Raw genomic sequence first — 16,046 nt, 5'->3', positions numbered from 1 at the left:
CTTGATGTAACCATAAGAGCAATTGCCTCCTTTGTTTCAGAGATAACAGTACCAAACTCTGCCAGTAGATGTCTGTCTTCAGTCTTTCGCAGCTTTGAGACAAAGTTGGTAGATTGACTGTCCAGGATCCTCTCATGGTCAAACACTGCAAATGAAATGAAAGACAATAGAATAGAATAGACAATCCAATAGAAATTCCACATTCACCTCTCATCGTGAGTATAATGTGTGGCAGACGGACTCATAAAAAGTTCCTGTCTTGAAAGCAAAGATACTAAAGTTTCAAGTGAATATAGTTTTGCTGGAAGAAGACTCTGGGTATTTCACCTCTTGGCGACAGTGCAGCCCTTTTCAGCTCTGTTAAAGCTCAGCATTCCATAAATAAATTCTCAGACATTGAGATCTTGGAAAATATAATAGCAAAAGGTATGCATTTTCCTCGGTCCAATCCATGGTCTCCTCTTTCTGTGCTTCTGCAGTGGCTTTAGAAGCAATAGCCTACAGTTGCTACGTGGTAGTTGCTATGCCTGAAAACCCAGAATAACCTTAGAAGAGAATTTCTCTCCATTGCCGTGAGTAATAACAACACAATTGCATAATTTACCTGGACAGAGCGTAACTTATTTGCAAGGGTTAAAGGAGAAAATTAGTTAAATCAGATAGCCAGTTGTGTTTATAGTACATTTCATTTCATTAGTTTGAATATATTTTTTTTAAATATGCCCTGTCCTCCTTTCTGGAAGATAATAAGATAGTGACTGCAGGGTGCAAGCGCTCTATCAGTTAAAAGTAGCACGCTTTGTGGGGGTGCTTTGAGTTAATAGGATGAAAAGAGCACTGTTTCTGGGCGGGGACATGATTATTTATGCAGGATATGATTGGCCGATGTGCTGTAATCGCCGAGGAGAACTTAAGTGCAGCTCCGAGACTTAGGTTATTATAGTATTAAAATAATAATGCTAGTTCGTTTAAATTCTTCAGCCACTGTTGCATGGTAATGTTTATCACGGAGCTCTCAGATAACTGTTCTTATTTACAGAAACCACATAGCGCGGCAAACAGAAAATATAAGAGAAAATGCAAATCGCCTAAATTTTAAGTTTTAATCAATGGACAGCCCAGATGTAGCACTTTTAGTTATTGCTGATGTCTCCCATATTCTCAAGTCTTTTCCCAAATATGTCAAGCGACGGGGTATCGAGTAGTGTGCATAAATCCTCACAGCGCCGTAGTGAAAACGTCACATTTCCTATGGAGCATGAACGCAGCACAGGAGAAGTTGGAAGACTTGTGTCGTGACGTGCAGCCGTGGAGGCGTGCCTCTGATGAAATCAGCCGGGGAAACAACAGAAAGGGGGTGGCTTAGACCCGAAGAATCTTTCAGACAGTTATGATAAGATTTCATCCTCGAAAGTGTCAGCGTAAAGATTACTCAGTGTTATATTAGGGCTGCAGCAGCGGCGAGTTGGTTCTTGTTGAGTTCTGTGAGGCGCTGGATTAAGGAGGCAGCGACGGGAAGTAGCCTAAGAAGAGGATGTGATAGGGCAGAGGTCCTGTCTGCAGTTATATGTGCTCTTTGGCAAACAACGGGACAATTGCGATCGCATCTTCGTTCTCCGTGCGTCGTTGTCCGGTTTCAGTGACCGGCTAAACCACCAGCAAAGTGGCATGTGGGTCAATTCCGGAACCGTCGGAAGGTAGGGACCCCTCCTGCAGGAATACTCGGTCACATGCTTTTCTTGCGATTCTGACTGTGCACAAAGCAGTCTGCACAAAGCCAGTAACACCCCCCCCCCCCCTTTTTTTTCTCCACAGATTCATTACCAGCTGTATTTTGTTCATAATGTTTTAATCACCTCTTGCATCTCTGTAATATCATCGTAATAATGCAGGAGCCTATTTTATTTCAAACGTATAAAATGATTATTTTAGAAAGAGATGTTACAATGGAAGGGTGGTGTTATTTTTAAAATTTCCCACTTTTAGACTTCTGCTACTTTTTTTTATCGTTATTTATTTATTTATTTATTCATGGCTCGCCTTATGATTCTGTGTTGTAGTGCAGCAGGATGGGCTTGGCACAATACGCCAGACTTATCAGTGCATCATTTGGGATGCAGCCTGGTACCTGTCCTTTTATAACATCGTTTTGTGAAAGACAGCGGTACGGTGAATATGGTGCATGTCGTGCCTTTTATTTTTAGAGACACTGATGACAAAACAGAAGACTTGACTGATTTGTTGAATCGGTTTCCAGAAACTATGAATGAGCCAGGTGGTTATGAATGGCTGCGGGGAGATGGAGCACACGAGGTTCTTTCATTGATGACTGTAGTGATCCTACACCGCGGTATTTACAGGGACAGCGTGCGGATCACAGCAGGGACAAAAAAAAATAACGTACAGCCTGGCAAGACAAGGTGGTCCATAGACGCACACACACGAGAATATATATATATAAATATATATATATATATATATATATATATATATATATATATATATATATATATATATATATATATATATATATATATATATATATATATATATATATAGATATATATATATATATATATATATATATATATATATATATATATATATATATATATATATTGATACACACACACACACACACACACACACACACACACACACACACACACACACACACACTGTAACGTTGAGCTTGTGGCCATGACGTCACCTGAGGGATTGTGTTTCGCAGGTAGCTACGTGCCTGCTGAAGAAGCCTCTCACCTCTACCTGGAAATCAATAATAAATAAATAATATTCTGGGAGTTTTTATCTGACCTCATTTTTCTTTCCACTCAGCAGCAATTAATCATCTAATTGCACACACTATATATATATATATATATATATATATATATATATATATATATATATATATATATATATATATATATAAAATAGTGGCCACTGTGACTGTGGCTCAGCCTTTTGTGGAAACACCAACTGTATTATTATTTTCTGTTCTGTGCATCTCTGTACCCATCCTATCAATCATCCATCCTCAACAGATGATGTGTTTTGGCCATTAAGAATTTTGGTCTTACACCTTGTGTCAGTACTACAGGTAATGAATCTAAGATCGAGGCTGTCATTACATATACTCATATGGCTTAACCTATTGTCCTGATTAGGCACATGCCCAAACATTTGACTGTGTCAACAGCTTTTCAGATAGCACTGATAAACCCACAAGGAGCCAGCATTATATGTCTGGCTTGAATGTCCTGATCCCTGTAATAGGGTGTTGTGAGAGGTATACAGAGGTAATGGTGATTGCAATTGTGTAGATGCTTTACGGTTTGCTTGTGTGTGTGTGTGTGTGTGTGTGTGTGTTTTTTTGTTGTTGTTTTGTTTTGTTTTTTGTCCTACCAAAATATGTTTTGCATAATATAGCATATAGTTAATGAGAGCTATTGGAGTCCTTGGCCACAAAAAACTTTGACAACCCCTGCTTTACATCATGTTTAAAACCACAGTTGCATTCCCACAGGAATGGCCTGGAATATTTTCTCCCAGATAAACTTAATCCATCTCCCCATCAGTAAAGTTGTAGTAATATCTAGGTCACAGAGTCCTTTGTATTAAAGTCACAGTACTTGCTTTGTTTCAGTTAAACAGAATTCTCTTATAGAAATTCGAACCATGTGTAACAAGGAAGTGTGTCATGCTTCAGTTTTTTGAAATATCAGTCTCAAATGAGGCTGTTAAAGATTAAACAGGAGTATGCAATTTAATAGATTTATGCTAATAAGTTTATTTTATATTTGGTGTATATAAAAAAGAGGAGTGTTTTGCACTCTGTATGCAATTTTAAAGTCAAAATCAAAGTGATCAGATGCTTTGATGATCAGTGGAAAATGACAAAGAAATTGTCAGCTCGCCTGTTTGTTCTATCAGAGTAGTCTTAAAAGGAAAATAGTGAGAATGGGTGACGAAGTGTGAGAAAGGAGAGAGAAGTGAATGGCAGACATGCATGGAGATACTGTATTTAAAAGTGTCCTGTAAGGTACAAGGGTGTGAAATAAAAAATTAGAGCAACAAGGGCAACAGTACGATACAAACCCCTCCAAAAGTATTGGAACAGTCCCTTTACTTTTGCTGTAGACTGAAAACGTTTGGGTTTGACATCAAAAAATCAATATGAGACAAAAGATCAACATCTCAGCTTTTATTTCCAAGTATTTCCATCTGGATCTGTTACACAGTTGAGACGATAGCACCTTTTGTCTGAACCCACTCATTTTTCTTGTGAGCGAAAGTATTGGAACAGATAAACTTAAAACAGATTAAAGTGACTAAGTCATAATAACTGCATCAAGCCTTTGACACATTGAATCACTAAACCTTTGCAGTCTTCTTTTGTGATGCTTTTCCAGGCTTTCACTGCAGCCTCTTTCAGTTGTTGTTGTATGTTTTGGGGGGTTGCTCCCTTCAGTCTCCTGTTTAGCAGGTAAAATGCTTTATAGGGTTTAAGTCTGGAGATTGACTAGGCTGGTCTAAAATCTTCCACTTCCTGCCCCTGATGAACTCTTTTGTAGTTTCTGCAGTGTGTTTTAGGTCATTATCTTGCTGGGTCAATGAAGGATCTCCCAATCAGTTTGGTTGCATCTTTCTTTAAATCGACAGATAAAATGTTTCTGTAGACTTCTGAGTTCATTGTACTGCTGCCATTATGCGTGACATCATCAGTGAACATTTATGAGCCCATCCCAGAAGAAGCCATGCAAGCCCAAGCCATGACATCACCTGTTTGGGATCATGAGGAGATCATTTCTTTCTCCAGACTTTAGCCTTTCCATCACCTTGGTAAAGGTTCATCTTTGTCTCATCAGTCCATAAAACTTGATCCCAGAACTCCTGAGGCTTGTCTCTGTACTTCTTAGCAAATTCCAGCCTGGCCTTCCTGTTCTTCTTGCTAATTAGTGGTTTGCATCTTCTAGTGAAGTCTCTGTATTTTTGTTCATGAAGTCTTCTTCAACAAAATGCACCTATCAGTCACATGTTCCAATACTTTAGTTCACAAGAAAAATGGGCGGGTCCAGACAAATGGTGCTGTCTGATCTGTATATCAGATCCAGATGTAAATATCTGGAAATAAAAGCTGAGATGCTGATTTTTTTTTTGTCTCATACTCAGTTTTTAATGCCAAACTCAAATGTTTTCAGTCTACAGGAAACATACAGGGATTGGCCTCACTGTTCCAATACTTTTGCGGGGGGAGTGTAGATGAAGGGAAAGAGGTGGTGTGAAGTATAGATGGGGAGGAGTAGGAGAGATCAGGGACACAAGGGTGGCCTGTCTGTGTTTAAAAAGCATTATTGCAGCAGAGAGAGGAGGGAGGCTTTCTCAGCTAAGCTGGCGTGTGGCCAAACAGCCCAAACAGCCTTTAAATCATTAGGATAGATGCATACATAGAGTCGACTGCCATGGGTCAGGCTTTAATACCGGTGCCATCTGCAAAGGGTAAGACAGTACGTGCAGGCATGCATGTGTGTAAGCATGACTCTGCTAGTGTGTGTGAGTCTGAGGTCTACTGTCAGCCATCCTGGGAGCCTAGCAGAGGCTGCAGACCAGGTTATGTAACCAGTCTATGGCAGCTGTGCCTGTGGCTGTCAGTGTCTCAAACACCCACAAAACACACAATTCCACTCACACGCACACACACACACACACACACACACGTAAGCATTTTTCTTTCATGAACACAGACCTTTGACAAATATTCGTCTAAAACAAAATTAGGAAGCTTTCCTGGTCACACACATATGAATAGTTTCCGCAGACAATTACACATGAGCACTTTGTGTATGCGGCCAAGCCTGTGATAGTGTAATCCCCATAGCTCTGTGCGAGTGTAAGTGTTGACCCATGCATTAAATGGGTGGTTACTGGGGTCAGTTTTTTTTTGCATGGATGGTTGAAGAGAGCAAAGTGGCAGGCGGCTTCGTCACTGGCATCGGGGTGAACTCTAGCCCCAAGGAAGAAGACTGCATAGAGGCAGATGGGGGTGTGTGTGGAGGTTTTGGGATAACCGTTTGCTGCCAGTGGATTGCTATAGGTGTTACATAACAGAGTGACAGGAGGAGTGGGGGTGGGGGTGGGGGGTCCGGGAATATAGTTGATTAATACTACTCCTTGACTTACGTCCAATAAAACGTTAAGGTCATACGCACGCACACTTGCACGCACTGACTAAATCCATGACATTCCAGAATTAACTGGAAGGGTCGTGTTTATGTGTTGAGTGGGCATTTGAGCTCCTGTCACAGTGTTTCTATCAATGTGCTGTTGCCTACGCATATCAATATGTCCTTAAAAGTGTCAGAAAAACATGCACACATGTTTTAAAACAGTGACTCATTGTCTCATTGTTTTATATTGCAAACCCTCTTTGTCCTTGCAGACACTTTTACTAGGCTGCATGGAAAATGACACTGGCCAGCAGATGAAGTCTAGACATCTGTGTACAGTTCACTATAGGTCACCGGCTAAAAATGAAACCTGAGCTCTACGGCTACTCGTTCTGCTCCTCTGAGCTGCACTGTTCTCCTGATTCCATAGCACTTCATACTTTCTGCTCATCCTCCAGTCATGCAATTAAAAATAATTGTTGGAGTCTAGGAGCACTTATGTGGTTTAAATATAAACCTGTGAGCAGGTGCATATCTGCCAAGCGCAGTGGTGTATGAGTAGACAGTTGTGTTACGCTTGTTAACCAACACATGACCGAACTCGCTTGGGGCCTGGTGTAGATCCTCAGATGGAGGATGATATCTGGGACTCAGGTACTCGTGATCCCCCTGAGAAATTGTCCACGCCGCCACCAACACTGCCTTCTGGTTATATATCAGTGCTTGCACGCACATGCGCGTACTCTGTCCTGCATACACATACTGACTTCCATAGTCCTGCGTTCCAGTAGTAAAGGATTTTAAACTGCAATCTGATAGCTCCCTTGTATTTATCTTTTTATAGTATTGCACATTAGACAGAGAAAAGCATCGGCAGGAAAGCTGTGATTTGTTCTCCGGAGAAGCCTTGGTTATTGCTGGTTTTGCCCTTTTGATCCCTGTAGCATGAATTTCTGATTTTAATGCTAGGCTGACAGTACCTCTCATTCTCGCTAATATTAATAATGTCCTCCCTGGCTTGTTCTGTCTTGACATTCCTTTTTGGTTATGCACTGTTTCATTGGAAACAGAGAGATTTAACCATGTGTGCATCACATCTCGCTCCCCCTGTTTGTCAGTGCCATTTTTGTTGACTCTCAGTTCAAATGTCCTTTGGCAAATATTGTTGACAACCACTTGTAGTAAGTCAGGATTCACACTTGGCCCTTGATCCTTGTTTAGTTTTCTAAAAACAGCACTAAGAAGACTGCTGCCATCACCATTAGGCGAAAAGCTGTTAGGTAACTGCCAGGTTGTGCTATCTTTTTATTGCTTCTTCTATCTCTCCCCTCTACCTGTAGTACGTGCCTCTGAAGGTGCAGCAGCTAGGGTGGCAAGGGGAAAAGGATATTTTTATCTCTGAAAGTCATAGATCCATATGGAGCATTGAGGAAACAGCCTCTGTGACAGACACATTTCTTCAGCTCGGGTAACTAAAGGAAGACTCTGTGTTCTGTACTTCCTGGCTGACATAAGTGGGACCCCTTTTGACAGGAAATCGGGAAACATGAAGATGTTTTTGATGTTGTTGACAAAGAAAATCAATGTCTTGGGTCCATAGGGAGAAAAAGCAGTAGTGATATAGATAGGGTGAAGGTATCTGGCCATGCGGAGAGCAGTTCGTGGCTGAATAGCAGGGTGCACACGTAGCTCATGTGTCTGATGAATAGATGCCATTTTTAGCTGCTGGTGTCTGTCACTGCTGGACTGAAGTGTTGCACTGGCATCCACGTCATTGGAATAACAAGCCAGAGCCCTTATAAATGTTTCAGATGCTCTATTTATGGGGCCTTGGTTTGGGTTTTGAATAAGTTGCAACCCCAGATGGACTGATTAGCTGGCTACGAGTTTAACTGTGTTTGTGGTGTGGGCTGGTGGTGGTGTTGGTTTTGTAATAGCACAGATTCCTCCAGGAATGTTTTAAAATGGGTATTAACATGTGTGTTGACATGTCAGAAATGTTTGTAAGCAGTTTATGGAAAGGGGATTTTGGTAAGCTTTTCAGAGTGATGTTTGGTTTTAAAAGAGGAAGTCAGCTGAGCTGAACAGTACTTCCGTTTTGCACTAGGGTTAAGTACAGAGGTTACAGGTGGTCATACAGCAGTCACATTGGGGTTTTTTTTTTTTAACCCTTTTTGCAAATTTATGGAAAATATCTTCAAAAGAGGATGCACGATGATGCATACCTTTTTTTTTTTTTTTTACTTTTTTGCACTGTCAACTTGGATGTTTCATCATCTTGTGTTATATTTTCTCTAAAGTGAAGATGCTCCCAGTGATTCAAAAGAAGAGCAGACGGGGGGTAAGATGGACAAGGGGAGAAAAGAACAGTGAACTCCACGGACGTCTCTTTCTTCTTCCTCTCTCCATTCACTCCCTCCCCTTTCGCTCTGTTTCTCTCTGTGCTGTTACAGAAATAGCTCTGTGGTCCTTATTTTGCTCTGCCTGTGAACCATGTGTTCTATTGAGGGGTTTGGCAGAAGCCTGAATACACAGAGCAGTACAGTTATGGGGGGGGTTAGATCCTTAACAAAGCTCCCCTAGGCCGGACTGGGCGACTGTTAGCAGCTACTGTGCCTGATGTCAGTGTCAAAATGCAGTGTCATTCTTCCTGTTATTCTTTATCAAATTACATTTTAGTTTTCATAACTGCTGAATTAACCACTTGCTGTTTTTGTTTTTGTTTTTGTTTTTGTTTTTTCTTTCCTCCTCTCTCATGTTCTCCAGGGCCCTCTCCATGGATATAGACACAGACTATGAGCGGCCCAATGTGGAAACCATTAAATGTGTGGTGGTAGGGGATAATGCAGTAGGCAAGACCAGGCTAATCTGTGCCCGGGCCTGCAATGCCACCCTCACACAGTATCAGCTGCTTGCCACCCACGTGCCAACCGTCTGGGCCATCGACCAGTACCGTGTATGCCAGGAGGTGGGTACATGCACACGCAGTCAAACGCAGTGTGGAAAGAGTCACATAGACAAACTTGGGTACACTTCTGGGCATTGTACAGAGACTAAATCACTGGTTATAATAGTGATATACAGTATATTAAAGGAAATAATGCATTATCAGTACCTTAAATGTTAAGCAGGCCATTTGACATTGTGCATTGTTTTTTCTTTAGCTGAGTGATTAAATAATCCTTCCAAAAACCTCAGAATGACGTTGAGACCTCTTGACCTGATTACAGGGATATTTGTCTTTGTTGCAGGTGTTAGAGAGATCTCGTGATGTAGTGGATGAAGTCAGTGTGTCCCTGAGGCTGTGGGACACATTCGGGGATCATCACAAAGACAGACGTTTTGCCTATGGCAGGTGAGCAGACACACTTAGTAAAGCACACACACACACACACACACACACACACACACACACACACACACACACACACACACACACACACACACACACACACACACACACAAACATAGTTTGAAGCAGTCTGCTTGTCCCAATGTAGTTACTGACCCAGTAACATCAATTGTTGGCTGACCGTGAGGTCACAGCAGTTATACTGCAGCACATTCTAGTTTCACATTTTAATTGGCGCAGCCAAGAAATTGCTTTGTGTTGGCCGTGCAGTTTGTAAGGCATTAACACAGTTTACGTGGGCTAGCATATCACCAAATTCATTGTTGGCCTGCTCAGGAGAATGTAACGAATCTATTACACCCACATAAAAATGTCCGTGTAACTTTCCCTCGCCCAAAAGTTGCTTTTTGTGTAATCCAGCTGCCATGCTTTTTTGGTTGAACTCTGCTCTCAAGCTGTTACATCCCTCCTCCCTCAGATGTGATTGGATCATCGCTCTATCCTCTTATTTCCCATGCCTCTGTCAAAGCTGCTTCATTGGCATGAAATGCAAACTTACTTATTGCCAAAGCAAAATCCAGCAGAGAAATTCGATTCACACTGAGCAAAGTTGGCCACATGACATCAAAAGAAAAAATTAAAAAAGAAATGAAACATTTCACACATCATTAAAGGGTACTACTGTACACTGTATTGTACTATGCTATATATAACACAGGGACAACAGAGGTCGTGCTAACTTAAATCCAGTAGGCACTGAAGTTAAGTCTTACACGCTGTGCAAATGAATTGGAACACAGTGCTAAATTATGTTCTCAGGTTGCTTTATAATATTGGCCTTTTATCAACCAAAAATGGTTCTGTCCTTTAAAAAAAACCAAAAAAAACAAATCCCCCAAAACAAAACTGAGTTAAATTAAATAGCAATACAGAGTCAGTGCAGTCATTAGTGTTGAGCTTCGTTAATATAATGCTGCCTTTAAATATCTTTTTGGAGAGTTGTTTTACTTTTAGGATGTTGAGGGCCAGATTCAGGCAGTCTAAGGACCATTTCTGCCCTCAAGGCTGCATCATGCCCGTATGTGACATAATACCAAGTCAATCCCCAATTTTATACAATTAAACTAATTTTCTTCGTCTTTTGATGCAATATTCTGATATTTGTTACCATGCTCCAGTTTTTAAGTATAACTCCAATTATATGTGTTTTCTTTCCTTGTGTCTCTCAATTTTCCTCTGATTATTTAACTTCTAAATAATACAATAAATCTATTACATAGTCATCAGACATTATGCACCAAGACAAATATCAGCATGTCCAACACGCCCATCATGTTGTACAGTCTAATCTATGCTTTTCCCGAAGGTTAGTGAATACAGTTTGTGTAACAGGTCACCTTGTCCCTGTGCAAGGTGTGTTTGAGTGTGAGACTGTGCATGTGTGGATATTTGGAGGTTGCATGTAGTACATTTGTTCACTTGTGTTCTTCTTTTTGCCACTATAATACAAATTAGATCTGCATTGATCTGCATCTGCATCTGTTTGTATATGTTTTAGTGTGTGTGTGCGTCTGTGCGTGTGCGTGCCTATCTGCATGCCCTGTATGCTTTGTCAGCCAGCAGTCAGCTGATAAAAACACAAAGCCAGCTCAGCTGTTTTTCCGTGCCCGGTGTCACCAGCTCGAGGATATCAACCTCCCCTCCCACTCATCCTCCCTCTCTTCCATTCGATTCATCTGGGCCGTGCTTTATTCCTCCTCCTGTCCTCAGGCCCCTCTGATTCACCTTGCCTCCCCCTTCTCGCTCATTACCTTAACTCAGCTTACATCAGAAGGCTCCTTTATGCCCTTGACACTTTGCTACCACTTACCTTTTGTTGATATAAAAACTCAACAACATCACATTGTCCGAGTACACCCAGACTGTCACGTGGTTTGCTAGAAAGTAAACAGTCAGTTTGGGAAAACAGTCACGGAGTTAAAATAGGTCAAGTTAAACAGTCTGAGCTAATGGTTGCCGCTGTTCTATTCAGCAGAAAATAATTTAAAAAGGCTGTTTTATATTGTTACTTGAACCATTTAGAGGTCATTTAGCCAGGGGGAAAAAATATACTTCACATGACACATATGTATCTCTACTTATTTATCTGCTGTTATATGACAAGTGATGACCTGTATGTTTTGGATACACCACATACACAAAAAGAAAACATGAAATAGGAATCCCTGGTCGACTTGTTTATCATACGTTACTTTTTATCACATGTATATTAACACAAGCCAGTATGCACTGACTAGCGCAATCTGTTCTCATATTCTAATCCCAGTGAGTAGCTCCTTATTCAGTATTTTGGTTACATAATCCACATTATGTTTTCATTGTTAATAGGATCCACTGCACAGCATTAATGAAGACATTGCAACTTGTTATAAACAAACCAGATGAGACTTCACAGTTTACAGTTATATGCTGCCACTTGTGTTTTAAAGTTAGACTGTGCTGTTGACCATGTAGTAAAAGTATGTAAAAGTATATAGTAAAATATTTAAATATTTAAATGAAAGAAACATAACATGACCTGAAATAGACTAAGCCGTGGTAATGATCCTTTTACTAAGTGCTAATGGGAATTTCTGTGTGTGCGTGTGTGTGTGTGTGTGTGTGTGTGAGAGCAGTGATGTAATACTTCAGCATTGTATATTACATGCTTGCTTTTCCGAGATTATGTAGTGAAAGTAAAGAGGACTATGGAACCCGTGTCTGCACTGCAAAAAACTGTCGCAATTAGTTTAGTGTGGCACGCCTTCCTTTAAAGAAGAGGAGCCATCAGGTTAGCTGCCTCTACGCATTACTTGCAAATTAAGCTGTTTGTGCAGCTTCTTCAAGGATGCTCCTGTTATAAGATTTTCAAGAACCTTTCAAGTTTTATTCAAATCAAATAGCCAAAGTAAATTGTGATTTATTACAGTACTGCCTTTGCATGCTTGTTAAGCAGATCGCATTTTCTATATCACAGGTATTTTGCCAAAGGGAACAAGATGTGTTTAAGTGGTATGTAATGATCCTCTCGAGTTCATTAATGGGCTTGCCTCTCATTGTCTGCTGAACAGTGTGTGCCTGACAAAATGTGGAACATATGTATATTTAATTATCTTCGAGTTATCAGTGATGCTTAATCTAGCGCACAAATTACATAAGTCCTAGTAGTCTTGTACTGCTGGGATCAAAAGTCCTGTGTTGTTGCGTTGTTGTAAGGAGTAGATCATTTAGGAACTGAGCATTTATGCCTTGTCAGCATTGCGCTGGTAATGAATGATCCATCCCGCTGGCACAAAGCTCAATCAAACATTACCTAGAAAGAGAAACGTTGCACCAACATGTCACAGAAATTTCAACACTGGAGAACAACTGTAAGAGCTGCTGTCTGCCTGCTCAAACACGTCAGCTGAGAAAATGAAATTCCATGTATGTGTGTGTGTATGAGTGTGTATTCTGATCTATTCTTAGACTTCTCTTTGTGGTCTGTGTAGCCTTGAAGGGCTTATGGAGATTTACGTAAGAGAGAGAGAGAGAGCGAGAGGCAGGCCACACAAATCACCAGCCCAGAGGCCCAGAGTCATAGACACACAGACTCACCCATACACACACATGTCTTCTGACCCCACCTCGTAGCTTTCTCACTGGCACTGCCCGTGCTCCCACAGTGCCTCGCAGCAGCTCAAAAAGCTTCATCCATACACACATCGCGCATGTTTTAAACATAAACTGACAGGATGTTCAATGAATCAGCGCTGAGCCTTTTCTTTTCTCTTTTTCCTTCTGTCCCCTTCACACCATCAAAGAGCACATGTCTCCGGGTGACTGACATCTCCTGCTCATGATATAACAAACCAGCTCTCCTTTCTTTCTGTCTTTTCAGAGATCGCTGATATTCTGTCACTACATGTAACAGAGATTTTTTTCTTTTCTTTTCCACCCTTTTAGGTCTGATGTAGTGGTGCTTTGCTTCTCTTTGGCTAATCCCAATTCCCTGCGCCATGTCCGCACCATGTGGTTCCCGGAGATCAAGCACTTCTGTCCCCGGACGCCCATCATCCTGGTTGGCTGCCAGCTGGATCTGCGCTATGCCGACCTGGATGCTGTTAACCGTGCACGACGACCACTAGCCAAGTGAGTTGCATTTTTTTTTATCAGACATGAACAGATGTGTTTAGAAGGAACTTTGACCAGTGTGGCTTCAGTGAGAAGGGCATGTCGGGTTTGCCTGGCTAATCAGCAGCAGCATCATAACAGTAACTAAATCGCTGTAGATGAGTTACAATTTTGATAAACTTTTGTTGTAAAGAAAAATTAAAAAGGCGTTTTGAGTCAATTTTTTGCTGTTTTGAAACTTATTGGCAGTGATGACATCTATGGCATGATGGTAACTGTTCTAAAAACTAGCACTGAGTTTAATACAACTTCATTTATCTTTGCACTGCTACAGGAATCTGTCCACTGTTATCATTAAGTTTTTTTTATGTCTTTCTGGCTCACAGACCCATCAAACCTACGGATATCCTTCCTCCAGAGAGAGGCCATGAGGTGGCAAAAGAACTTGGTATTCCCTACTATGAGACCAGCATTGTTGCCCAGTTTGGTGTCAAAGATGTTTTTGACAATGCAATCCGTGCTGCCCTTATCTCCCGTCGACATCTGCAATTCTGGAAGTCTCACCTGAAAAAGGTCCAGAGGCCCCTTCTCCAGGCACCCTTCCTGCCTCCTCGGCCACCGCGCCCCATAGTGGGCATCCCAGACCCCCCTCTCACAGATGGTGAGGGCCCCGACTCGCTTTTCTGTCAGCCTCTCTGTGCAGACGTTCTTTTCCTTCTGCAAGGCGGCACTACTCGTGTTTTTGCACACAAAGTCTATCTGGCTACATCCTGCTCCAAGTTCTATGACCTCTTCACCCTTGATCTAGGTGGCTCATGTAGTGGGCCACGGGGGGAGGAACAGGAGAGCAACGAAAAATCAGAGAGCAGGGAGGAAGATGAGCAGAGTAGGAGAGGAGCCAAGGAGCAAGCTGGACGCACTAAAAGCCTAGACATTGATAAAGATGGGGTTGATGGAGGAGTGCGAGGCCTGAATCAACCCCAGCTGCTCCAGCAGGGCTCTTTGAGGACTTCCCAGAGTGATAATGCACTTCCTTCTCGAGCCCAGTACTCCCTGGGAGCACTAGGGACCGGTCGAGCACTTTCTGGATGGGGAAGGGGGTTCTTGAGTGTTTGTCTAGAGCACGTTGATGATCCCGTGACTGGACGACCCCGACTCATGACTGTGGTAGCCATGGATGCACTTATACAGGAGGAGCCATTCAAGGTGATGAAATTAAAACAATGTTAGTAAGAAAAAAATATTTTTACACTGGAAGAGAAAATAAAAATTATTCTGATCTGAATTTGTAAAATATTCTGCTCCATTATTTCAGGCTAAAAGTTTTTGATTGTTAAAAAAAAAATGATTTCATGCTTCCAAAGCTGCATATATTTGACCTCTTCATTTGCTCTGGTTTTAGGCGGTGCTTCAGTACCTGTATACAGGCAGTCTGGATGAGGGCCGCGGCGATCTGATGCAGGTCGCCACCATCGCAGAGCTACTTGAGGTGTTTGACCTGCGAATGATGGTGGCCAATGTTTTGAACAGAGAAAGCTTCATGAACCAGGAGATCACCAAGGCCTTCCATGTCCGCAGAGCCAACCGCATCAAGGAGTGTCTCAATAAGGGGACATTTGCTGGTAAACCGCAACGCCATCCACTCACTGCCTCAATACTTTCAATAACACTGGTGTTATTGTACTGTAGATGCTTTCCATATATGCATCAGTACGTGCTTGTGTGTCTCTCTGTGTTCGGGTATGCATGTGTCTAAGTGGGAAAAGGAGTGAGTGAGGGTTATGAGAGGTTGGTGAGGAGAACATGTGACAAAGACGGGAAAGATTTTTGGTAATTCACTTTCTTTCAGTCTCTGAAAATGTACACTCTGTGTTACATTTGGTCGCGCATTTGCCATTAAATACTTGCTATGTAATATGCATTTTGTATATTGCGGTTCATTTGTTTTTTAAAGTCATCCAGGGGCTTTGATGACTGTTGTTTCAGATTTTTTTTGTGTTCAAATTTATGTGTGTCCTGTCTTTGTGTGGTCTTGTCTTCCCTCCCAAAGCTGTTGTGTATGCATGCTGTCACAGTGTTTGCAGCCAATGCCGGACATCAGACGTTGCTGACAAAAAAAAAAAAAAAAAACTGTTTCAGTTTCACTTCTTTCTATACCTTCTGTGTTGTGTTCATTATTATTGTGAGTGGAGTTTTGATTGAATCAGAAAATTACAGAAACAATCCCATTAATAATTATTAAGGGTCAAATTAAAGACAAATAAAATCACGTAGCATGTTAAGAACCCCATTGACTAACGACTCTAGTTTCATGTCACTAAAACATTTCCTCTATCAAAGGTCTTGTATACACAGGATTTGCTCTGTGACTC

At 41.5% G+C, this 16,046-nt stretch overlaps 1 protein-coding gene across 3 annotated transcripts in view; it reads left to right on the top strand.

Annotated features, from left to right (window-relative positions):
* rhobtb4 (Rho related BTB domain containing 4) overlaps positions 1–16,046 on the top strand; it is a 34,565-nt gene that overhangs the window by 12,612 nt on the left and 5,907 nt on the right. For 2 of the 3 annotated variants that reach the window (XM_030737170.1, XM_030737171.1), the window contains exons 3-7: positions 8,937–9,138; positions 9,422–9,525; positions 13,507–13,692; positions 14,061–14,880; positions 15,077–15,296. In XM_030737170.1, coding sequence (XP_030593030.1) covers positions 8,947–9,138; positions 9,422–9,525; positions 13,507–13,692; positions 14,061–14,880; positions 15,077–15,296 — 1,522 coding nt within the window. In that variant the 5' untranslated portion in view covers positions 8,937–8,946. Of the gene's footprint in view, positions 1–1,668; positions 1,698–8,936; positions 9,139–9,421; positions 9,526–13,506; positions 13,693–14,060; positions 14,881–15,076; positions 15,297–16,046 lie in introns of those variants that run through there. The other variant, XM_030737169.1, reaches the window with a different exon arrangement.

This window comes from Archocentrus centrarchus, chromosome 9 (genome assembly GCF_007364275.1).
Source record: "Archocentrus centrarchus isolate MPI-CPG fArcCen1 chromosome 9, fArcCen1, whole genome shotgun sequence".
In the NCBI taxonomy this organism is placed as follows: Eukaryota; Metazoa; Chordata; class Actinopteri; order Cichliformes; family Cichlidae; genus Archocentrus; species Archocentrus centrarchus.
The sequence above is the reverse complement of the archived record's forward strand: the minus strand, read 5'-3'. Positions and strand labels throughout refer to the sequence as shown.